Source organism: Hesperophylax consimilis, chromosome 7 (genome assembly GCF_061612785.1).
Source record: "Hesperophylax consimilis isolate HC1 chromosome 7, BYU_Hcon_1.0, whole genome shotgun sequence".
Taxonomy (NCBI): Eukaryota; Metazoa; Arthropoda; class Insecta; order Trichoptera; family Limnephilidae; genus Hesperophylax; species Hesperophylax consimilis.
The window spans coordinates 28,516,217-28,543,105 of NC_142842.1; the positions used below are offsets into that span (position 1 = coordinate 28,516,217).

Below are 26,889 nucleotides of genomic sequence, written 5' to 3' on the forward strand. Positions count from 1 at the left end.
GCTTATTTTAATTTTTGCTTAAATTTTTTTTTGCACTTTTCAAAACATTAATATCAAATTGTAATACAAATTTTCTCAATTGGCAACCCATAACCATTCAAACTTAAACTCAAAGTAATAAAAACATTATGAGAATTTTTAACATCACCACCAGATTGATTACACAATGGTTACAAATTATCTAACCTTTAATTTGATATTATTTTAATGGTTAAAAATCAGTTTCATTTAAAGATTATTTTCTTTTACAAGTTGACTGACTATTTCACAATGTGATATTAAAGTTCGGATTTGTGGCACATTGTGTAAAGGCAAATCGCGCTCAAACAACTTTAGAAAATTATTTTTAGTCTAAAGTAGTCTAATCCTAGCGTAAAAAAAATAAAGCTTAATGTTGTCCTATACATTGAAAGCAAAAATACAATTAGGTTAATGTGACAAAGGGTACTTCTAATACAGATTTTTATTTTATCTCATATAAGCTTCTACAAATTGATGTTAATATGTATGTATATGGATGATTTGTATAGCGCCGTTTTTGTAAAAAAAATCACATGCAGGGCGCTGGTTCATATAATCTTGTTCATCTACACATATGTAAAAGACTTGTAATTTTTACCCGATAAAAGTATGTAAATCATCATTCTAAAATTTGCCAGCTAAAAAAAAAAATCAGTTTCCATCACAAAAAGCACATTGAATTTCCATTTTGTCAAAAATTGGGTCCTCAAATAAACAAAGAAAATTCGAATTATTATTACTAAATTAATTTATTGGTTGAATTTGTTTGAATTAATAGCTCCTAATCTGTGTAATTTCCAAAATGTTATAGAAAACAAATTACCAAATAAAGGTAACTTTGTACCTATATAGATACTTTTAAGGTAAACGTCCATAGGTCCGCATCGAACGGATCGCATCTAACAAATTTATTAGGCGCAGTGTGCGGTAGTACGTGCACTTTATTCGGATTGCAGACGCGACGGCCATTCGCAATTGAATTTTCAACATTAAGTATTCGGATTTTTGTAGTGAGCGGACAAACTGTATGTTCGAGTCGAATGCAAAAGGCGGCCAAGCACTCGGCTGCGTCCACAGGATCAGAAATCCGTATGATGTCATCGGCACGCAGTTGGCCCTCTGAGAATTTGCGTCGGCTAATCCGGTGGTCCAGTGCTGATCAGTGGCACGCTTGTATGACTAACTATACAAAGAATTCTAAAATCCGTTTGATCCGTCCGATGTGGATCTGTAGACGCTTACGTCTATACAACATTTAGAGAGATAGAAATAAATTGTATGTCCATCTGGCTCTATGATTCTATTTCACCGAGTGACATTTTTGTTGTAAATTCGGATTTTCTGACAGTGTTGCTTTTCCGTGATGATTTTTTTTTTACCTTTGCCCTAATTTACCAAAATGTCACATTTAGAAATAACGATGATGCTAGTAGTAGTAGTACTAATACTAATATAAATAAATAATAATATGACAAAATGCAAAGCTTCTTTTGCTCACTAGCTGTATTTTATTTTCAGATTTTACTCACTATACTTTACTTGTGTCTATGTCTATTTTTATTTTATTCAAATAAATGTTTTACATTCAAATACAATATTATTATCTACCTTTAAATCCTCTATCCATTCACTCAGTTCTTTTGAGTACATTATAAATAGCTGTCGGTCCAACCAGTGGAAAACCCTGTGCAGACACAATTGGAGCAGTCCGCTCCGGACGCCGTTTTGCCAAGGCTCTGATATCCAGGCCCACCACAAAAGGTTGTGCAGTGTTCTTTGAAATCCCCAGGATACAAAGCTATTCTGAGGAACTTCGCATGCGGTCGTTCAGGTGGCTAGCGGCGGCCTGATAATACCTAGCCAGGCTCAGGGCCAGCAATAATATTTTGTGCTCTGTTCAGTCATGAGGGTACTTTGTGAAAGGGCTCCACTGAAAAGTTTAAACCCGAAGAAAGGTCAATTTTCCGAGCAGCTTGCACCGAGAGGTGAGGATAAGTGTTGTTGGCTAGCTGCCAGCAAGGCAACAGCAGCTGCCGACTCGATAACTTGCAGACAGTTGTTAAAACATCTGTGTGCTGTGAATGAATTTTTTATGTGACAACTGCAAACTGCCGAGATGCGGCTGCTGCTAGCTGCACATTTTTAAATAATTTTAATTTCATTGCAAAATGCTTCAAACCTTTCTAAATCTCTTTGGATGATCAAAAAATCATCTAAATTCTTTAATATTTTTTATATCATCACTCATCAGTGTACAAGAGAAACAATGGTGCATGAAACATTTAGTAATGGTAAACGCATAAATAACAGCAGACCCAGGATTGATCCCTGTGGCACGCCAGAGGTAACTGGTTGCCATACAGAAGTATGTCCTTGTAATCATACAGCTTGCTGTAGTTTTATTAAATACAATACAAACCGAAGTAATAAGTTACCCCTGATTTTAATAAGAACTAGGTAACTTTATCAAAGCTTTTTTGAAATCACAGTAAATCTCCTCTACCTGGTGGCCTCCTATCCATGCTGATAAGAAATTTGAAAACCCATGTTGTTTTTTCCTTGTGTTTGTGAACATAATACAGTCAAACTTGGTTATAACGAGCACGAGGGGAATGACTAAAATTGCTCCAACAGCCGTTAATCGTTATATCCAAAATAGGTATTTTAAAAGTCATATGTACCCACCTACCTGCCTCTACTATCAATATATTCGCAAAAGTACAGTATATTTTCCAATTAGAGTAGGTATTACTTAAATTATTAGAAAAATACACTTCTTTTACTCAAATTTATTATCAGATTTTGCTTTCATGCTTCTCAATTTTCACTTCAAAACAATCAACGCATTATTAATAATGTAAAATTGACAGCTGTCACTCAAATCAGGGACTTGGGTGTTATATTTGATGAACAGTTAACATTCAATCCGCATATAAATGAAATCACAAATAAAGCCCTAAAAATGCTTGGGTTTATATGTAGAACCGCATGTGAATTCAAGTCACTAGAATGTTTGAACACACTGTACACATCTTTAGTAAGAAGTCAAGTAGAGTATAATTCGCCTATTTGGTCCCCGTTTTATAAAGTACATTCCAACAATATTGAAAGGGTACAACACAAATTTTTAAGATTTATTAACTTTAAACTAAATATTCCAATCCAAAATATAAATTATATCCAACTCATGCATCAACTAAATTTGATTACGCTATCAGATAGGCGAATTATCTCCGACCTTGTTCTACTAAATAAAATTATTAATTATAGAATCGACAGCCCTGAAATTCTTGCCACAATAAAATTATTTGTACCTTCCAAAAATACGAGACAAAATTCCACCTTTTTCTGTAACAATTTCAAATCTAATTATCATGCGCACATATCGTTAAATCGAATACAAAATTTTGGTAATAAATTTGGTAATGTTGTTGATATATTTAGAGATTCCGTAGCAGTGCTCAAACGAAATCTACATAAACACTTTGCTGATATGTATGACTTCTCCACTCCATAGTAAAAAACCCATTTTTTAGCTTCTGTTTTTTCACTCTTTTCTTTTATGACTTCTTTTATGACTTTTTAACTTTAATATATATGTTTTAACTTTACAATTTAATATTGTAATTTAAATAACAATTCGAATATGATTTTAAGTCCCTATAAATGCTGATTAATTTCAATCCATTTAATTTTCTAAGTAAGTAAAAAAAGAAAAAAAAAACTGTTCTCCATAATGGTATTCTGTATTATTTGTAAAACATTTATGTACTACAGATATAATAACTATTTTATTTATATATGTACGTAAACTTTTCAATGTCACATAGTTAATGTAATAACTCTAATAACAATGTATGTAAAAGCCCAATGGGCGTTTAAATAAATAAATAAATAAATAAATTATAACTATCATCACCTGGTTCAAGGCTTCCAAAAAAATATCATTGACTGTCCTATTTAATATCACTACCTTGTGCGTACTGTAACTACCGCTTGTAAAATCGCACTTGTCATAAATAACTACATAGCTTGTGAGATTGTTTTGATTTTCGGCTGTAAAATTTTACTTGTCAGAAACCAGTGATGCACAACCCGCGGCCCATTCTTGCGGCCCGCATGTCAATTTCATACGGCCCACTTGGCTATAGAGAAAAATCTAAATGTTTGTGGTAATTCTTGAAAACCCTAGCTGAGAACAGATTTTTATAGAGTTTTGGTTAATTTACGCTGCATTTCCTAAATGGAACCATATTTGAAAACTGGTTTGCATAACCCAAAAAACAAAAAATCAACAGAAACCTTATAACTCTTGAATATCGCTGTCAACCCTCTCCCCCTCAAAGAAAACAAAAAAAATCCGCTTGTAGGTCGCGGCCTGTTTGAAAAATAGGCAAACCGGTCCCTCTCCTGAAAAAGTTGTGAATCGCTATCATAAATTTACCCCGTGCAGGGATGAAGGTACTCGTAACTAGGTACCTTCATAAACATATTTATTGATTTTTAAAACAAAATTGATGATGAGTTGTAATACAAAAGAAGATGTAAAAAGGGAACAAATTTGCGAAGCTCAAATTTCTCAGATTTTATAACATTTTTACATTGTACCCGAATGATAGCAATGGTTCACATAGCTGTCAATCTTAGGTAGTGCCATAAAAATATGTATCCGTCCTAACCTAACCTAACAGGATAGGAAATTCTTGAATAAATAGCAACTATTTTTTCAGACCCAACGACCCATTCATGTATTCAGAAATTGTGTTGAAAAAATTATTTATTCGTTATATCAGTGAATCGACCTCGTTATAAGTCAACAATTATATGAAGATAAGGCTGAACTAAAATATCATTGTGTAATTATTCATTATAGCCGGGAACTCGTTATAACCAAGTTCGACTGTAATTCATATTCCATTGCCTTCACCCAAATCACATACCTACCCCAATTGGGAATACCGTAGAAAAAATTTCTCTTGCGGCGCTTTTTCCGTGTGTTTGCGAACATAATAATTCATATTCCACCCCCTTCACCTACACCTACCCCAAGGAAACATCATGGAAAAAAATTTCAACTGCAGTGCTTTTCCGTATCTTTGTGAGAGTTGTAAGAAATTTTCCACTTCTTTCGCTGTCGTCACTTACTTTGTTATATTTTTATTATTATTTTTGTTGGGGTGTCATAGTTCCACACGGCTCCGAGATTATTAAGGAATTGGGACTATTTAAATTTTATTTGACCTCTCCAAATGCAAAAGAATATTTTGGGCCTTAATAATAATGATTAATATTTCACGACTTAAAATGGCCTTGTTCATAACCCCGAGCAATAATAGCAGGTACACGTCAGCTTGTTTGTAAATATTTATAGTTCTTTCTGACTAATAATCATAATGATTGTTGGATGATTATATAGCACCGTTTTTGTGCAAAATCACCTCAAGGGCGCTCTGTACAAGTAAAAATTTCACCCGAATCATTTGACCTATTTTTATTTATTTTCTTAGTTGTCAGTCAGTCCATGAAATATTTCTCCTATTTCCATCGGTCCGCAGATGTAAAAAAGTTGAAAAACACGTTACAGTGGGATTAGGTGGCAACATTTTTAAATAAAATGAATATTAAAAATACAAGCTAATGTTATTATGAGTATTTTGTCAAAAGTAGCAAACAAAGCCCTGAGTACTCCAATGCAAAATTTTAGCATCTGATCTGTAAAGATGTGGTTTTTATAAACAGAATGAAAAAATATTTATAATGAAAAATATTGCATCATAAATTTTCTGGCAAAACGTGGCTTGCTTAGTTATAAAATCGTAGGTAGTTAAAGAACAGCTTATCATCTCAGCTTGATTTCCACAAACATTCGTCTTGAAATTTTAGAATGGCCTTGTGAATGTTGTCCCCAAGACTAAAGTAAAAGTCCAGGATCGGAAGATGTGTTTGGATTCTCATGGTCCAAGGATGAATGCTTCAGATTTTAAATAAAAATTTGTTGACGATATTAGCAAGCAGATTCGTCGGTCCCCAGCCACACGGTGCCTGCTACTCTGGGCTGTTGAACAATGAATGGTTTGTTGCTCCCATTTCAATCCTGAGGTTTTATGAACTCATCACAGCAACCGATAACGGTTAGGGACCATTAACTGGTTGTGGCCCAAAATATTCCAGGGTTGGCAATCTGATCAATGCAGAATGGTCAATGCGTAAATGCTGGAGGTGGTGTATGTGTAGAAGGATCCATACATCTTGTTACAAATCCCTTATGTAACAAACACATTACTAATCTGAGGGACGTTTTCAATAAAATCATGTACAATAGCAACTTTTCTATGCAAGTGCAAAACAATTTTTTTTTGTCCAGTTATAGTAGAGTTGAAAAACATATTATTGTCATTGCACTTGCAAGACTGGCTATGTGAGTTTTACCAAAGTTTACAGGGGGAGAAAAAATTTACCAGTTTTTTTATTCAAATGCGTCAACAAACAATGTTTCAATGAGTATTGTGCCATAACAATTTATGCACAAAGCCGAGGATTGGGTCTGATTCCTGGATTTATTTAGAAATTTTTGGTGCACAAAATCATTATGCTGAAATCATGCACCTAGTCGTTTTTGCAAGCGCAACAACAATACATGTTAATGTTAAAAGGGAGAGCATGCTTTCGAGAAAAATGCTAATATTTTGGTGGGGAATCATATTTTTTTTACCATCTTCATAAGGCCTGGAATTATTTGAACACGGTCGATATGTGAAAATGGTTTTTAAAATAAAACAAACAAAAATATATCCTTTCATAATATAATGATGATACATAAATATGTATGTAAACACTAATTTGAATAATAACAATTTACAAGATAAATAAAATTATATAACAATATTCCAAATATGATAAACTATATAATTTATTTCATATGACTATAAATTCAAAGTATATGTACATATGATAATAATAAAAATGTAATACTCAATTCTGCAAACCCAAACTACTATATACAATTTAATAAAGCACCCATTTGGTAGGATTTATATTACTATTTAGTTGTATAAAAATTTAATCAACTACAAGTTTTATTTTAACCAGATATTATACCGGGTTTCAGGCAAGCGATTTTGACTTATATTTAGCTTTCGAAAGTAGTCATTCAGTTGTGAAAAAAAAATCATTTTCCCATACAAGCAACATTTTTGTTAAAATACATTTGATAATGACGTTCATTCAGTTAATCTTGTGGAAGAATTAGAAAACTGGAAATTAAAGGTTGTAAAAAAATTGCAGTCAGTATGTGTAAGGATTGAATTGCACCTACTAAACGTTTTTAGACAGATGTATAATATATGTGAAAGAAGAGGTTTAGTTAGAGAAAGGTTAGAGCTACGTCTTGTGGAAATTATGTACAATACGCAAGTGTTATTAAATTTGTAGGTAATGTCAAAAGGAAGAGAATGTTTGGAATTATTATTTTAACCAACGAGAAGGTCGTTCCAATAAATTAATTGATATTACAATCTAACCCGTCGCATGTAGACGTCATAGCAGTTGTTGGGTTACAAGCTACTGTGCCCCGTACAGGGACGTCACAATAGTTGTCTTGCAAACACGTTTAAATGAAAAGTGGTGCGAACAGGGGCAGATAGCATCGAAACATAATGCAATTAAAGAGTCAATAGTTATGAAGCCAAATTTTTAAATATTTTACTCTACGTACTTTAATATTTGGAAAAGCTAAGGAATTGTGTTTTGACCAGGGCTAATTAAAATCACAAAGAGATGGTATTTGAAATCCCTGCAATATAATATGTATGTACATTTTAATAAGTAGTTACGTACAGTACAATCAAGCGAGGACATATATTTATAACAACAGGACTTGTCTTTTTGGACATGAAATGAGTTGTGGAGTTGCAAAACCCGCATTTGGAACTTTTCGGAGATAATCTCGAAAAACTTGAATATAAAAACAATATACCTTTTAGGCTACATATCAAAATTATTAAATTATTTTGAAATTTAAAAAAATATATTAATTTCATATTTATTTTTAAAACCAGCAGAAATTTCCAGAGCTGGTTTTGCATCTTTACCACTCAAATATATTATTATGTATTCATTGATTGACAAAGAAGTAACACAAATGCTGCCATTTTAGAAATGATGAATGATGATTATTAAAATGTAAATGTTTTAAACAAAATGAATAAATCTACAATTAATATAAACATTGTGTCGAACACAAAAAATAATTTAGTTTTGTCGACAACTGACTTTTACTTGGCACCATCGAAATAAGTATGGATAGCATTACATAGAAAAATACATACAAGGTACCGTAGTGTATACAAAATTCTGAATATGAACAAACAAACAGTCATTGACTATCAGCTATACTTTCTTTTTCATTTAACAAAAAAAAACAATAAACAATCCGTATTTATCCAAAAATTAATGTGAAAAAATAATCGGCAAAGCTAAAGGATTGATATTATAATTCTTTTAGAAATCTAGAAATTTATTCAAATGGTACAATGATTTTTTTTTCATTACTATGTCAACACCAAGGTACTCCTTTGTCTTTGAAATTTGTTTTTCACATTTAAATTTCTTCAGATTCGAGTTTGAAAGTTTATTTTAAAAAAACATCAACTTCCAAAGGGAAAATGACATATCTCGATTTCTTAAATTTAAATGAAAAATTACTTTATTTTAAGCCACTTTATTATACAATTTTATAAATACATAGTCAACTAGTTTCGGTTATAACTAACCTTTTTCAGGACAGTAATAATACCAACAAACTTAACAAACAATAAGAGAGTTAAAAAACAATAGGAGAGAAAAAAAAATTAGAGGTGGCAAAACATCACAGCAAGGTAGGTGGTGAAGTGGGAGGAGGGCGGGGGAGAAAGGGAATAGCTTTAAAATTGGACTTTTGGATATTTTCTTTTGTTTATTTAAATTAAAACCTTCTCCCACCTCTCTCTAACTACCACGCTCTGATGTCCAGTCCATTCTAAAAAAAAATTCAATCTCTCTTCTAACAATAGTTAATTCTTTATTTTATGTAAATGTCTGTATTTAAGTTAGTTTATATTATTACGGTCACAAATAAGGTTAGTTTTAACCAAAACTAGTTGACTATTTGTAAAATTGTATACATAATAATAAAGTGGTTTAAAACAAAGTAATTTAAATTTTTTTTAGATTAATAATTTTAAGTTGTGAATTTGGTTTTGTTTTATTTTGATTAAACATGTAATTAATATATGACTATTTTGATACATAAATTTCAGTAATATTAAAAAATCGCCTATCCTTGCAAAGCGTTGAATAATAAAAAACGTTTTAGCATAAAATTGTCGCAGAATCAACATCCTTTCGTAAAGTATCACTAATTTCAGAACACTGTTCAGTTAAAGTAAAAAATATGCACTTATACTTTTTATAGTGATTTGTTTTTAGGGTATTATGCCATGTTGCGCTACCTCCTTCTTTAGCCAACATTTCGGACAGCATTGCAGTGTCCATCATCAGGGCAGATGTGTAATCTAAGGTTGTGGTGAAATTTCTGCTTATGTATGAAGATGCGATACCGTGTTGCCAGCTCTAACCCTCTGACATTAACATATACTTTTAAATTGGTTTTCTGCGTTTAGTTCTGGTGTAAATCAATTCTTCAATTGATTAAATCGCCAATTACCGGATACCAAGAACTACTGAGCTAAGCTCCATCATCTCTATTAATATTTACGGGATTTTTGTGAATTTCAATGGCCTCCGTAATCAGCAGTGCTCTATAAGTTTTGGGACTCCCCAGGACTTCAGGAACTTATACTTTTCTTGAACTTATATTAATTTTCCTAAGAGTTAACTTGGGTGTTGTCATTTGAAACCTTTTGAACGATTGCAGAGCCCTAAATTTTTTTCTATGTACTATTAAATCTTGAAATGCCACCATCCCACGACGTAGTACTCCTGTACTCCCGACAGGGATAAAATGCTAATCGGCTGACACTATTTTCGTAATAACATGTTTTTGGCAAAATTATGTTTTTGTAAATTGTACTATATTACCAAATAACATAACTTAGGGGGTATTTCACTATGTCGGGCTAAATATCTGACTAGCTATCCGTTAGCTGGCTTTAAAGATCAGAATAACTTCGTTATTCAACGGCGACCGTTTCACCATTTATTCCGAGCTTCCGGATAGATAACACTCGAAATAGTCTGGCAACATCGCAAAATGTTTGCAGTTACTCCATCTACTGCCACGGCTGTCATGCGTCACAGTCCGCACACCGCAAAGTGTGCATTTTTTTGGTTATGTTATGTTGATTATCAGGTCATTTTAGATAGATTCGTGTCGAATTAATACATTGTTTCTTATTTTGAACACAATCAAATAATTCAGGATGGATCATACAAGCATTCAAATTCATTCAACAAAATTCGACTCACTTCTCCGCTGTCAAACTCGGAATGTTTTGACGCCATCTTTGATTCGAGGAATAGCGCCTAACGTGAGGTTCGAGCACTGATTAGTCAAATCGAACTTTAACCCGAGCGTTAGCGTTATTCAGATATAGTGAAAACGAAAAAATTACTAATCCGTGGATTAGTGCTTAGTCAGAACATAATCAGAGATAGTGAAATACCCCCTTAGTATGCAAGAAGCATTTTTTGAGGTTCAAAATATCCTCAAAATCGAGACAAGTGGAGTGAGTTCCTAGCAAATCCCCGGTGGATTTGCCGGCAAACAACAAGTACAAACGTCAGAAATCCACGGTGGATTTCTTGGCACACTAGAGGTTAAACATTAAACTGTAACATATTTCAGTAGGCCCAGAGAGAGGTCGTACACATGTCAATGATGAAAAATCTTCCTTCTCACACATCTTGTATGAAAACAAAAAAGACAGAAGATACTAGAATGATGAAGTCACATAAGACCTCTGTCTGGGACTAACATAATGAAACGACAGTGATACAATTGAAAAGTAATATGTAACACCTTTTAACTTTTTTATATTATGAAAGTTGCTGTCAATACATAAATTTTTTTTTTTCCGATTGCCATATTTTTTAGATACAATGATAATTGTTGAAAACTTGGGTTTTTCATAACAATAAAATATAGAAAGATATGTATTTCAAGGATGTTTTGACAACACATGGTATGATGTGAAACAGATATTCAAGGTATAAATGTGAAGGAGACAATCTGTAGGTGTGAAGGAAGTTGGATGTGTTGGGCAGGACAGAACCCCTCATCTCTGATGTCATCTCTGATCGATCTACTCTGTCCATCTATGTTTGATGATAAATATTTATAACTAAAATAAGTAAAGATAATATCATTAAATCGTTAAATAATCGTTATTTAATACTTGCCGATTATGAATACTGCTTTAAAATGAAAAGGCAAACTCTGATCTAAATCACTCTTCAACAATGAATATAATATAATTGGATTTGAAGACTTGAATTGTATTATTTACACATTCACAGTGCTTGAGAGCTTTTTCCCACTTCCACTTCTTATTTTTGACAGCAGTATTCACAACGGACAACGACTCTACTTTCCAAGATGCTTTAGCACTTATCACGACGCCGTAGCAACACTGAAGAAAGAATTTTGGCCCACTTATTCTTTAAATCTCATTTATTATTTCTTTCAGCTGCTTGTCTCTTCAACATCAGTATTTCGTCCAGCTGCATCTTGTACATGTCCTTCACGTCCTGCAGGTCGAGCCGTAACTCCTCCATCTGCTCCTCCTTCTCCCCGTACATCTGCAGGAGGGCATCATATTGATGCTGAAGACTCTGGAATTATAAAAGTAAAGAGTGTCAAAAGACTAAGCAAGAACAAGGAAACATTTTATGTTACTGTAAAAGTAATATATTAATGAGTGAGAGCAATAAAAATTGGCAATTCCAGGGCAAACTTTTATCTTTATATTTGGTACAGAGTCAGATCTTTCGTCCGCAAGGCTATGCAAGTATCTAATTCTAGTATCGATTGAAGTATCTTGGCGACTGCTGCCAATCTGCACGGAACTTCGTAAACAGTTGCTGACATTTTGACACCAGTCTTCCACGACCAGCTAGGAACAACCAGTACTTCATCATCATAAAAGTTCCCTAGCCAGTCTTTGAAGGTAGGTACAGCTTTTCTGTCTTTATGGAGTGCACCCCATTGGTTGATAGTCCTACTAACTCCTTCTTTAAGTTTCTATCTATGTTGAATATGTCTGGCCTTGTAGTTAGTAAAATGAGTAACCTTTGTTGTTTAGGATTAGCACTTTAGATTAGGGATATTATTGTTTAGACCGACCTGCATAGTGTCCAGTTCTGCCGCGTGAGCCGCCAGTTCCCGTGCGAGGGCAGCGCGCTGTGCGTGAGAGGCCCGCGTGGCGCGCCGTGCCGCCTTCAGTTCACCTTCTCGGCGCTGCAGCGTGGCCTGCAGCTGTTCCATGGCCACCAGCCCTGAGTCGCCGCACGTATTCATGCCCACGCTACCCATGGCGTCCGCGTCGTCCTGGAATATTACATTTATATTCAGCAATTTCTTACAGCTATCATATAAGAAATTTGTTTTCATGATTTGGATTTAATCCTAAGTTTGTAAAACTTTTCCTACAACCTGCGTAACAAGGTAACCTACTACAACCTCACCCTAGATTACGGAACTTTCTCTATAAAATGCATAGTATAAATTTAATTTCAATTAGCCAATAAGGATGCTTCATTACACAGGCCACATCTCTGAATCAATTGTAACTAGGAGAGTAGTCGTCAATTTCCACAACTTTAATCAGTGAAATTCCTGTGACGCAATTTAAAGCGTAAATCAAATAACAAAATCTGACTTTCTATTTGTGTGTTTGTAAATAATTGTGTAAGGGAGAAAATAAAGTTACATAGCTTGTTTAAGGCAGCCAGCAGATGAGACAGTTACTCGGGAATTCCGGAATAGTTTCCTTTGAACTGTCACCGCAACTAAAGTCTCTCGTCTGCAGGTGGCCTTAATCTATTATTTCCTTTAAATTTACTGATAAAGTACAATTTATTCCAAGTGTAAAAAGTTATCTATTTAGTTGTTGGTGACATTACCTACTATTGTAGATATTGGTTAAGTTCGGTTTAAGGTCGTCTTTTGGCCGCCTCGTCCATTCCTTAGGGTCGTAGAATAAAGAAGAAAACTAGAAGTGCCTTCCATACAAATTTGAATGGAACAAAATGCTCCATTTAACCAACTAAGCACGCGCTCTGTCTCTCTTACACTCGCATGACATTGTAGATATCCATCACATTGGAATTTCCTAAACACAGTTTTGTATTGGAAATTTAAGGGCCGGTTGGCCAAAAATTTGGATCACGAAATACGCCCACATCACATAATGTGAAACCGCACTAGAGTCCCAACTGCTCCCAACCGTCTGGAACCAGTGAGACTACGTCATCCCCAATTGGGTACGTTTTGAGGCTGAAGGTAGTGGGGAGGGCAAGGAGAATGGATAGGTATAGGAAGGTGGGGAAGTACCTGGCTGTTCAGATCTGGTCACCAAACACGGCCAAAGCCATATCAAGCAATGTTTCAATTCTGAATGGTGGTCTTACACCAGGTTTTTCTTGTGTTCTTCTTTATTCTATGCTTAGGGTCTATTTATACTGCTTGTCACCATTCATTTATTAATCTGTACTAATTACTCACTAGCCACATTCCGCTAGCCAGGGATTCTGAAGCCAGTGAGTCTCTGCCGATGCTTCCATGGGGCGAGGGGGCCTCTGCTCTGTCGGGAACGGAATAGGGGCCCTGCTGGGGCACCTCGGAGGCCCCACTGGGCCCTGCGCCCATCAGGCGAGCAAGGAGTAGACTAGATTCTCCGTGCTCACCAGCTGCGTGTGATGCTTCTCTCAATTGCTCCTGGAATAAAAAAGGATAAAGCATTTAAAACTTTGTAATTATACGTGAAATCGTCACAAAAATAAAAAGCTTAATTCAATAAATTAATAAATAATAACACCCCTCAGTAAATTTCAAACAAACTGTATGTTTTGGATAAACACAAGGTAGATTTAAAGGTTAATGTAATAGCTTAGTGATTACAGCAGCCATCCAGACAAAGTGAATGGAATTGTTGTAAGTTCAGTTCCCAGTCAACAACCATTTTTTTATAATATCCACTTGAGCAATTTTTGGCACACTATGACAAGTTGGCAAAAACGTTTTGAGCAATCGCTTGTCATAATTTGTAAAACCTAAAAATATGAGATAAACGGCGAAATCTGGATGTATTCATTGGCTTTAAACCGCAGTAAGCATTTCACATGTTTCGATAATAATATTTTGAGGAATGATATTAATGAAATAATATGGTATATGTATATACATACAACCAGTCACTCGAGTGGATATGAATGATTGCATATTACCATTATTAATTTTTTAGAATACACACCTGTAAAATAGTATTCCTACGTTTCTCAGCATCACATGCTGCTTTCTCTACGCTCAGATGTTGCTCCATATTCCTAAGCCTCTCTTGCAGCTGATTCGAAGTGTGAATAGCGTCTCTCTTGTAATTCTCATATTCTTTTTTCACTCTGCAAAAATTGGTATGTATAGCAATGCATAATTTTGTTGGAATATCTTTTCCCTTTCACACACAGAAAAATAAAATGGATATGGAGTAACTTTTCAGTCGCATGCGACCACACTTTTTTGAAATTATTTTGCAAAGACTTTGTTGATAGATTTAATGTTATTGATATAATATAAACATTCTTTAACTAGGATCTTTCAGTAAGTTGAGCTAGCTAATTTTTGGTTTTCAAGTTTAATTAGTAGAACTCCATTTTAATTTAAAGTTTTTTTGTTATTTAATAACAATATTATTAAAAAAATATATTTATTTATTTCATTTAAACGCCCATAGGGCTTTTTTACATACAATGCAATTTTTAACCATAAAAATAAAGAGTTTACATAATATATAATAATATACAGATTACATAAAATATAAGATTAAACAAAGCGTAGGTTAAAAAAATATAGGTAACATGAAACATAAGACTTTACGAAACGTAGGTAACATGGAATCTAAGTAAGTGAAATAAAAATGGATGATCTGCCAATATCCTCCAAATCAATTAAATAAAAAAATATAAAATTGTTTTTCACATTAGCCTATAAACTATGTAACTTTAATTAAAAATTTCTATTACGCAAGATTAGGATAAGAATCGACGAAAGGTCTAATAGAAAAACATTTATATCTAATGTAAACAATCCATTAAACACTAAGTTTAATTTTTGACACTGATTGGTAGTGCTAAACATCGATTGAACTATACTTATTACCAAGTCTGTGTAATCTTTGAATAGGCGAGTTTAAAAAATAATAAAGTTATTGTTTGACATTTTTATATGTTAAGAAACAGTTCATTACGGGTGCACCACTCTTGTAGCCTCATAAGATTTCATGAATGAAGAAAAATAACTTAAAGTAGATGATAGAACAGGTATCCGTGGCCCCTAAGTACGCAAGCTTTAAAAATGTCGAGCAAGTTCATTGGAGATGCAACCGGTTTGAAATTTTGCTCATAGCCCGCCTCGGCTTGCGCGTCTGTCATTACCGCAAGCTGCCATTTTTTAGTTTTTCGTAATTAACATTTCGGCCGGGTATTTTTTCGTTGGCGCTATACTGAGTCCGGGCGAAAATAAAGGTCCCGTGCGAATTTCTTTAACTTGTTTTAAATCGCTATATCTTCAAAAATAATCAAAATATTTTAATAAAAATTTCTACATAGTAACTCAGTATACCCAAGATATAAAAGTACTAAACGAAAATCGAATATTATTTGAAATGCAACTCAATTAACCTTGTTATATGTTTATTACAGTCCGCCTATCGGTATTTGCTGATACCTGCTTTCTTTAAATACGCCCGACATCTCTCGCTCGCTTGCACACAGGAGTTGAGTGGGTGCGGAACGGAGAATGAGATTGGAATCAGGTTTCACAGTCATAAAAACCCTCATTCCAGGAATTGAATTACTTCACTAACAAATAATATACTATCCTTTTGTTGAAATACCGATGTAAACGAAAGGCACGAAAATAAAATTAAAAAAAGACTTGCATTACGATTCGACAATTATGTACACATAGTTGGGACCTTTACAAAGAGATTGGTATATAATATTCATGTAAAAACATTGATTAATTCCATCTTTTCTGCCATTAAAATGTGGCCGGCGCAAAAGGTAGAACTACCCTTCCCGGCCGTAAGCATCAATCGACCGAACGGGTAGAACTACCTTTCCCAGCCCAAGTGTGTTAACATGCCTCCATTTATTCCAAAATCCACATAAATAAATTCGTAATTTGCATTAGCCATTGCCATTAAAACAAACTATAATACCCTTTATAATTAAATAAATGTGATTCAGCACCAGCATGAGGCACAATGTTGATTTCCCGTCAACAGCTACTAAGCAATTTGGAAATTGCCATCTATGCTAAAACTCATCAGCAATGAGGAACAGTAGTCCATTTTGTAATTTAAAAAAAATCATAAGTGATTCTAACTTATATACCTGTGTAAATATATTGTTTTTTAAAGTTAGTTGAATAGTTAAAATAATTATCAAGGTTTTCATTTTCCAATGCCCTCTGAAACGCCCGTGATGTATCAAGTAGCTTACTTTTTGTATCAACAGGGTCAACTCAGTACTAAACTGAGATGGACTCATAATATAGTTGTTATATTTCCTTTTGTATTACGGTGAGACATATGATTTAAGCAGTGTTAGAAAGAAATAACACCACGCTTTGTATTTGCATCTAAAAACTTACCATACACTTACAAAAATTGTAATATATTCCAAAAAGTGATTGTTCGTAAAACTTTACATGTTTGCGAAAGATTTGCTAAAGTTGTGCGAATGTCTAACAATTTTTATATGAAATGAAAAAAAACAAAGTGACAATAACCTCTATAATATGTCTGTGTAATTATATATGTTTCCAGTTTCATATAAAGTGGTATTTCTACAGTTTATAAGAAAAAACAATAGGTAAGCGACAAAAGAAATGTAAAAAAAATTCTCGATTTTCGAAACCAGAATTATTATATTTGTAATTGTATTTGTCCGTTTATAATATTAAAATCTGAAAGAGTCTATCATCCACTTTCAAAACCAGTAATTCATTTTTGTATAAATTGAAAAACAGCGAATCAATTCACAAATTTCTGATACATACAATACGAGAATTTAAAACCCGCGTAGATCTGCAGCGTAACTGTAGAAACAGCTGATGCAGTGATGCCAACTAAGCAGGGCGTTTTGAAGAGAGACAATTTAATTCCACATATAATTATGTAATAAAACTTATATATTCAGAATTGGCGTTTGTATGAATAAATATTTTGCGCCATCATTTTTTTCGCGTGTTTGAAGTTTGCCAAATTCAAATTATTGTCAAATACATCCATACCGTTTAAATATAAAATAATGGATGTATGTACCTTTCATTGCTATCCAACGCAATATTTAGTTGCGCCATGTGCTCCTCGCAGGAGGCCAGTCCGCTGTCCAGCTTTTGAGTGGCGTGCATCAGGCTGTACTCCTGAGTGGACAACTTGGCCCGCAGGGACTGGCACTCCTCCTTCAGCAGCTGGTGGGCCGACAACGACTTGGACAGTTTGGCCTGCGACTCGGCTGTAAAAATGTTTCTACTAATGTAACTTTATCTACGTGGCTGTCTCATGTGACCCATTGGAGGCTATCCCCGTAAGTGGATGTCGCTTATATGATCCATGAAGTTTCACTAAGATACGTAATGGGATAGATTGCGTTGAAACTGCCAGCGTTGTAAAGGTTAAATATTATCAGGGATTTTACTGAAGACAGTTTTACTTTACATCAACATTCATGATATATCACCGAATAAGTCATTCTGGAATAGCCAATAATGGTGGAGATTATCCTGCATTGCAACGGTAGAAATGAAGTCAGTTTTTTCCATTGTAAGCAAAGAGTTCTATAATGGTAACAGCATTATAACATCGCTTTGAATGTGTTAAGTTAGGCTGATTTTTTGACGATTTGGAAAGTGACTTATCAAATTTGCATCGACTATTAATACAATGCATTTGAAACATTATTCAATCATAAACTTTCAATACTATTCACGAGTAATTGAATGATTGAAATTTACGATAAAATGGCACACTGCATGTTGATGATTGTAAATGAGTTAAATTATTTGATTAGAATACAAACACCATTATCCTCTTCCCACACACAAAAATTAAATAAAATTAGCAGAATACCAATTTTCAATGGCATTATCCTACAACGCTTTATATTCTGTATCAGTTATCACAATTCACATTACAATATATCCTCCAAGTAAAATATACCATTCAATCAATGCAAATAGAAATATGTTCAATAAAATTATTTCTTTATCTTGGATGAGGATTTGAAGCGACCGAGACAGATTTCAGCTCGTTTCAAACCTTCCACGTTGGCAGCAGCCTTGTTGAGTGGGCAGGCGCTATAGATGATTAATGCAATATCGGTAGAATGTGCACTGCATTTTTTTTAGGTTGGTTTTTTAGCGAATTTAGGAAGTTTATTTAACAATCTCATTTTGCTGAATTAATGTGTTTTAATTATAATTTTAACTAAAACAGTGAACAGAAAACGAAATTTTAAATTAATTTGAATTTTTTAAATATAAATAATGTAAGTGAAGAAATGTCATCTTTATTCTCAAAGTTTAAAAAGAAAAACATTTATAAGACTGCGTACAGCATAAATTAGCTAAACAAATAAAACAAATCCGTTTTTCAAAAAACCGCACATGATATCAACGCACAGATCAAACATATTTATAGCAGGTTATAAAAATTCAAACACAAACAGACGTGTATGTACCACTCTGTACTGCCTGGTAATATTTCATTTTGTTTATACTATTTCAAAACAATCACCTTGAGTTATTTATTACGATTGAGTTATTAATAGTTAAGATATGGATGCATTATTTGAGCAAGGTTTACACTAAGAATGTTTATGTGAAATTTGTTTAATTACAGTTTTTAAAAGCATTATCGGTTGGCAAGACGAGGTGAAAAAAGGCTACATGTGGGTGACTTCACCCATAAGGGATTTAATCCATGATACAATACAATACGATTGTACCACCCCAGCCAGGAGCACTCCTTGCATCTTCTTGCAACTTCTCGTCCATTCTTAGCTAGTCTTGTCTCTTTTTGGCCCTTCAGTCACTTCATGGATCTTCTTACCTCAGCTTGCATCTTCTTGCCCCTTCTTGTCTAATCTCATTACTTCCTGGCTCTTTTTGTATCTTCCTAATTCTTATCGACCCTTATGGTCTATTTCTATGCCTTCTAGCCGACATCTTCTTGCTTCTTCCGTGGCTCTTCGAGTATCCCTGAAATACCTAATAAGATAAAACTAAGAAATAAAAATAAAAATATCTCATCTATTCACATATTCCATGTACAAAAGACACTTCTATGAAATGTATTAAATAATAACAAACTGGAAAACAAAACAAACAATCATGAACAAAGAACAAATTTAATGTTCTGTAAAGCAGTCCTATGGTAATGTCCGACTAAAATATAAACGAATGTAATACAATAAGTTAAATTGAAAAGATCTTATCTCAGTCTTGAAGTAAACCATAAATCACAAGCGTTGAAGTAGGTGTGATCCGTTGTAGCTGTGTTATAAATTCTCTTTTGTTCTCTTGGTGACACTTTGAAACTTTTTGTTATTTTTCCACTCTCACACCCGAAATGCACTCGATATTACACTTTGCACCACTTGAGTTCTAGCGACGCGTTCTTGCTTTCATCTGCGTATTATGAATATTTCCAACAAAGAGATTTGATTATTTTTTAAAGCATTTGCCTTAAATCGAACATAACTTCTTTTCCGAGAGAGATAAAAATATTTCGGTAAATGCGGCAGATTCCCCTCGTTATTATGCGCATGTGTGGCAAATTTCAGATGTATAGCTTTATTAAAACACTAGTTATTTGAAAAAGGAGCCAGGAGCAATCTAGACACATGCTGTTCCAACCGTACACCACTTCACTCTCCGCTGCAAAGGGATTTAATCCATCTGGTTAAAATCAGTCAATCCACAATAGTTACCTGCCACCTGCTGCAGCTGTCTCTCCCTGGCCTGAGCCCTGCGGTCCCTGTCCAGACAGGAGTCCTGCAGGGCCGCAAGTTGCGCGAGCAGTGCCCCCCCGTCCTGCCCCGCGCCCACTTCCCCGCCCTCGGCCCCGGCGCAGCCTTGCAGAGCAGACTCTGCCTCCTCAGCGCGGGCCATCTGTCGACTCACCTCGCTGCGGAGTGACGACTCCCGACTCATCCAACGCTGTTCGTCTAGAAAAAAGGAACACCATTAAGAAAATATTTGGAGTCATACAAGGAAATGGTGAAAGAGAGAAAGTACTGGTGGACAAGGTAAAATCATGAGTTATACCAATTTTTTGAGGAGTCATTAATAAAAAGATTTATAAAACTTGGACTCTACTGGGCAGGACATGTAGCAAGGATGGACGACAGCCGACCACCAAAAAGGTTACTCTATAATGAGCCTGCAGGACTAAGGACTGTAGGGGACTTAACCACTCAGAACATTAGAACGTCAAAAGACGTAAATATGATAATAGCGGTCAAGACATTAGAACGTCTTTTCACGTAAACGCGTGAGATTTTACAAAAATCGATTTATTTCCATCACTAGTATACGGATTGCCATGATTTAAAAAACAGAGTATCGATAATGAATAACGCTACGCGTCTGTATTAAAGAATATCTATGGAACGTAGAGGTGCATTATCTAAGCCGATTGGATCTGTCATCTTGTTCGTTCATAATTTATTGCGTTTCTAAATAATTTATTAAAAATATTTTAGTTTGGACGGTTAATATTTTGAGGTGACTAATAGTTTTTAATTATATTTCTTCAATATATAAAGTGTTATTTCTTTATGATACTCAGAAAAAAGTACATTTTTCACGGCTTTGAAATAATGGTCAGTGATTTTTACATATTTTTGACGTTTTCATAAAATGTATATTTAGAAACGCAAATATTTACGTATAACAACACAATACGATAGTGAATTTCATAATCTTTCCAAAACATTTTTTAGAATGAGGCTACGTTTCCCAAAACGTGAGTTGTGAACCTTTTAGCAAAACTCGTAAATAACACAAACATTCAAACACGTCAGGAGTGGAGGCATTTCCTAGTGACCAGGATTTTAAGGGTAGTAGTGCCAATGGTGTAAAGTAATTTTTCAGGCAAATTAAGACAGCAGTAAAGGACAACAATAATATTTGTTTGTAAGTTGACCCATCTATTGCATGATAACAGAGATATCTTCAAAAATCTTAACATGACAAATAATTTAATAGCTGACCTACATAACAATTCATGCTTCATGAATTGCTTCGAATTTCAAAGATATTCAACCAGTTATACAAGGCCTTTATGATTAATCATAAAGTGTTGACGACTTTCTAACAGACTTTTTACTAGTGCACTGACAATAGAAAAACACCTTTAGCATACCTATGATAAAAAAGTAATTAAACCACAGTAAAGTGAACTAACTAAGCAACACAATATCAGCAAGAGCTCGTAAATTTAGGTAACGCAGAAAGAAGACCAAGGATATTTTTTAAAATCTCACTTGTCTCTACAGCTTGGAAAAAATGAGACTATCGATTTCCCCAATTTGGAGTACATTGTAAGGATAAAAAAAATGAGGAGAAGGAGATGGGAGAGAGGAGTGTTGGGAAGTACCTAGTTATTCAGATCAGGTCACTAAACATGGCTAATGCCATTTCAACCGGTCGATACTGAGAGTATCTACCACTCTGGAGGTAAATATGGTTTATAATATAATATTATTTTATTTTATTTATATGCGAAATAGAAGATGCGCTGGGGTTCTGAATCCGCTAGCTCTGAGTCTGGAACTTACTTCTCTGCCATCAGATCAGGAGGTTGTCAAACTTCTACAACAAAAATAAATTAAGGCCCTTCTTCCACAGGAATACATAAGTATCCGATACTTGATGATTCAAGAACCTTGGCGACTACTGACATACATCCAAGCGGAGGTTCGTTGCTGACATTTTGTAAACTCGTCGGTGACGCCAGTCTCCCGTGACAAACCGCTCGAAGTCGTTACTACTCACGACGTCGAGACTTTAAACATGGTGGAGCAGTTAATTATGACAGTCTAGAAAAAATCATAGTCTCATCGTCACTTTCGTCAGACACTTTGTAACAATGCGTGTACAAAGTTAGATCAATGCTAGGAACGAAACAGTCAACCAAGATGACAGCTACAGCAATTGTGAGTGAGGTAATGAAAGCTAGTTTTGACAATTCGAGAGTTGAACAATGACGAGGGTCTCTTAATTTCAGTTGCGACGTATACGGACTATGCGCGGCAAGTTGTTTGCTGTGTGCATACACAATACTTTAATTATAATGCGTACATACCTTGTCTTAGTTTACTGCGAAGCTCTTCCAACTGGTGTGCAAGCTGTTCATTTTCAGCCTCCATTGTGGCCTTTTCCTTCTCCACGCCGACCAGGGCTTCTTGCCTCTTGGCCAAGTCACCGCTGTTCTTGTTCAACTCGTACAGCTCTTTCTTAGCAGCTTCCAATGAAGTTTTCATTGTTTCCAACTTTTGATTGCTATCGTCTAATAAGGCTTTATTCTGAAAATTTATGGTAAAAATAGATATATGATGAAATTATGAAAATTTAGAAAATCAATCATTAACCTTTTTGTCCCAATTATTATATATGTATAGGACTAGCTGAAGCGCCCAGCATTGTTCGGGCTTTATTCTGCTTTAAAGGGTGGGAAAAGAGGATGGGGTGATTTTTCGAAATCTCATGTAGACAGTGATCTTCTTATTGTTTTGAAGGTCAAGTCGGCAAAATTTCATCACTCTCTGAATAAAACTTTAGTTTTTTTCTATAAAAAACAAACCCACGGACGACACTCTTGTTTATATACATAGTGTTTGGAAACTCGTAGTACAAGCGTACAAGGAAACTGGTGAATCTACACCACGTTGAGAACCCATTTTTATGTTTTTCCATCGCATTTTGATTTTTTTTCTTTTTTCGGAAAAAAATCTTCTGGAGCCGGGTCTGCGCTTTAACACATTTGAAGACATTAAACAGCTGATATTAGCCACACAGAGACCAATGTTTTTAAATTTGACCTAAAATTCCACGTTCAGACTCGATTAACTCAAACGAAGGCTCAAATCAAAAAATTTAACACCACAAAATCAACTCCAAAAGTGATAAAGATTCACCGGTTTCCCGCTTTTACTACGAGTTTCCAGATACTGTATGTTTATATAGATAAAGTGGGTTTGTGACACTCTTTGTGGCAGTCATATATTTTTTAAAAGGATACATATGTTTGGTTTTGCATTAGGGCTTTGGATAATTTGTGCAAAATAGTAAATGAATAGTGACGAAAGGGTTAATAACAGGCAACTGCCTAAAGGATAGTTTTGCCCAGACTAGTTAGAAGTTATCCTTAAGACTATGACTATATATATCCTTAGGAGTACTCACGTCAGCTAATTCCGCATCCAGTTTTTTAGTATTTGTGGTCAATTTATAAATAGATTCTATCTGGGCACACTCCACAGCTTCCTTAGCTCCTATGGACCGCTTCATCCTATCCAATTCTTGTGCTTGCTCGGCTACTTTATCTCTGAGAACAGAAACCGAGATACATTAAGACCTATGAATGATGAAAACGGAAACTTATTTCTCACAAATCCTGTTGCCGAAAGAATGAAAGCAACTAACCTCAATGTTTTAATGACTTGCTCATTTTCCTTTTCCTTGGTTCGCAGTCTCTTGATGATGGTGGAGTGGTGCAGTTGTTGCTTGGAGAGCTTCTCTCCTTCTTCCCTCAACTCTCTTATTGTCTCATCTCTCTCTCCGATGGCATTCTCCAACTCGCCCGAAGTCATGCGTGTTGCAGCCTCAGATTTGTATGTCTCCATTTGTTTACGCATTGTATCCTTAAATAAGTTGTTAGTAAACATTGTTAGTAAATGTATAGCATTCTAAAGTGTTTATATCATTGCCAAAAGTAGCATAAATACCTTTTCTCTAATGGCCTGCTGAAACTTTTTTTCTAGATTAGACATTCTTTGTGTATACTCCTCTGTTATTAAAGTGACATCCCCCACATCTTGTTTACCTTGCAGATTTTCAATGAGATCTTTCAATTCTGAATTATTTTCAGCAAGATCAATATTTTTTCGACTTATTTCGATTAATTTAGCTTCCCTGCATTCCAAAACCTCGGCCATGTCTGATAGTCGTTTCAACAGCCTTTCAGTTTCAGAACAATGACTGTCATCACTGTTGTTGCTTTGACTCGAGGCTTCAGATAATTCTCGATTGTGACCTCTGATTTTGCTAGCGATTGTTTTGCCCAGTACAAAATCTACAACATTGCCGGATTGCTTAAACTTGTTTGGAAGTTTAGCCGGACTGTGTCGACTCAAACTGTACACGCTCCCGTAGTCACCATTTGGACTGGGAATTATTTCAATATCCGAGGAAGTGGTTGTTTCTAGGTCATCTCCCGATGTATGTCCCGATGTTTGTTCCGAACCTATCTTCACCATATCCCCACTCCGCCCTTCAGAACTCACAGGAGAGCTTTGCTCTCTCGTTGCAAATTCTATATTAGAAAGTGTGACATGTTCCAAATGGTCTACGGATGCTTTATCCACTTCCTCGTAACTTTGACTAGAACTTGAGAAAGTGCCGTCTTTCCAAATGGAGTTAATATTATCTGATCCTTCTCCAATTTTACAGTATGACGACTCACTTGTTTTATCATTCAGTTTGTCATCTATTGCATCTTCTAGCAAACCTTTTACGTATAAACTTGTGGGAGCTTTTTCAGCGTTGGATGTGGTAGCTACCAGGGTTTCTTCATTACTAGATTCTGTGGTATTTTCTCCTTCGGGATTCAATGTTCGGTCCGACCAAGAACCTTCATTTGAAGAGGAGTAACTTTCAAGAGAACTTTGACTATTAGGATTTGCTTGAACACCATTATCATTTCCAAAGTTAGATGGTTTTTCGGCTATATCTCGCAGCTGAACATTTGAAAAACTGGAAAATTGTGTTACATTTCTGCTTGGGGCCCTCGTGATTGGGAAGTCGTCATTGCTTCGAGCAGTTGCTGATTTATCTGGACTGACTGAATCTAACATGTCATTAGCGAATGGGCCACCAGATTTCCTAGGTGGTGCTTCTTTATTCCTAACAATGTTAAAGGAATCCAAAATGGTGGGTGCTGTGAATTCAGATATAGAATTGTAAGAAATTGTATCTTCGGCAGCGGAAGTTTCATCATCATCATTATTTCCAGGGTTCAATTCATTAAGAATTTTGATATCTTCATCAGTTGTTGTTTTACTACTAGCTTTGGTACCGAGAGAAACCTCATGATCTACAGGTGAAGTGAGAGGGGAACGGAACTCGTCATCTGATTCATGCGATTCGCCGGAGTTACTGAAGCCCAGAAGTTCCACCGAGCTCGGGGTCATAAGACTGTCGGGCAATATTTCCACCGAACTCGATGGAAGTTTTAGTCCCAAACTCCCTTCAGAGTCTGGAGTTGTCTTTAAGCTTTGTGAACAAAGTACTTCAATTGATTCTGAGCTATTCTTCCCACTCTCCGAGGAAATAATGGACAACCGGTTAAGGTAGGAACTATTCTGCTTATCTGATAATCTGCGTAAAGTGATTGGATAGTTTTCTCCAATAGTGCTTTTAATGATGGAGGACAGATCACTTTTATGACTACTAATATCGCAATCCTCGACAGATGATGAATTATCAGTATTGGTTTTAGAACTCTCCACCAAGTTATCATTCTCGCTGTTGAGTCTGGAATAACTACTGCTTCCTTCGCTGTCTTCCGATAGTCCATGCACAACTAGTTTACTTTTACTGAAAAGATCATCGCCTACTCCCACCTCACTAGAGTCGTCCGCTATCATTTCTAATTGAGCTTTCTTTTCTTTCTCCGCTTCATCTTTTTGCAATTCAGTCTCAAAGAAAGATCCAGTGAAAGAGCCCCATAAAGTCTGTGCCCCAGCTTTAGAGGGGCTCTGCGTTATAACAGAGGGAGCGCTGTCAGAAGTGACTACGCTGTCCGACACAGTCAGGCCCCAGGAAGAAAAGAAGTCCCCCTCTTTGGCAGGAGTTGGAGTCGGATCCGTGAGAGATTTCTCTTTGGCCAATATTTTTTCTGGGTCAGTTCCATCTTGTTGAATATCTAGAGCTTTGTCAATAGTTTTCTGAGCTTCTTTAAAGGCGGACTTAGCGAGACTAGTCAACCCTGTTGTGTCAAACCAACTCATCGTATATTGGTGTCATTTGTGTACTGAAAAACATCAGAACAGCGCGTTAAAATAATGTTCGACAACTTTTACAAAAAATGTGTAAGTTTCTAGTGTATCCATAGACTTTTTTTAACAAAATCAGTGCAATTTAAATGTCATTCATAATAAAAATAAAACGTAATTGAAAATCAACCTTTAAAAATGATGGTCGAAAAAACATTACCGTAATTTTCCTTGAAATGCGCAGTAATCCTATCGTTTGAAATATTGCTGAAACACTTTTATTTTGTTTATTATAAAAACTTATTCACTGACAGCTTCATTGACAACACAACACGAAAATATTTATAATATTTGATTCGCGTAGTTGTCAAA

General features: G+C 35.1%; 1 protein-coding gene across 1 annotated transcript; it reads right to left on the bottom strand.

Moving 5' to 3' along the window:
- Positions 1-6,907: 6,907 nt before the first annotated feature.
- Tmf (TATA element modulatory factor) lies at positions 6,908-26,866 on the bottom strand. The gene is made up of 11 exons (XM_089633395.1): positions 26,738-26,866; positions 24,250-26,555; positions 23,948-24,165; positions 23,708-23,849; positions 22,608-22,827; positions 20,230-20,466; positions 17,562-17,754; positions 14,490-14,634; positions 13,742-13,954; positions 12,362-12,565; positions 6,908-11,850 (listed from the first exon to the last, which is right to left on the bottom strand). The coding sequence occupies exons 2-11, from the start codon at positions 26,530-26,532 to the stop codon at positions 11,686-11,688; spliced, it is 4,020 nt and encodes a 1,339-aa protein (XP_089489521.1). The 5' UTR covers positions 26,533-26,555; positions 26,738-26,866; the 3' UTR covers positions 6,908-11,685.
- Positions 26,867-26,889: the final 23 nt, after the last annotated feature.

Bases quoted from the DNA above. Each gene is read 5' to 3' on its own strand.
- Tmf (XM_089633395.1), bottom strand. From the start codon at position 26,532: ATGAGTTGGTTTGACACAACAGGGTTGACTAGTCTCGCTAAGTCCGCC. The intron at 23,850-23,947 runs GTTAGTTGCTTT...TTCTGTTCTCAG, and splicing joins CAAGTCATTAAAACATTGAG to AGATAAAGTAGCCGAGCAAG. The intron at 14,635-17,561 runs GTACATACATCC...CAATTTTTGCAG, and splicing joins GCGTTGGATAGCAATGAAAG to AGTGAAAAAAGAATATGAGA.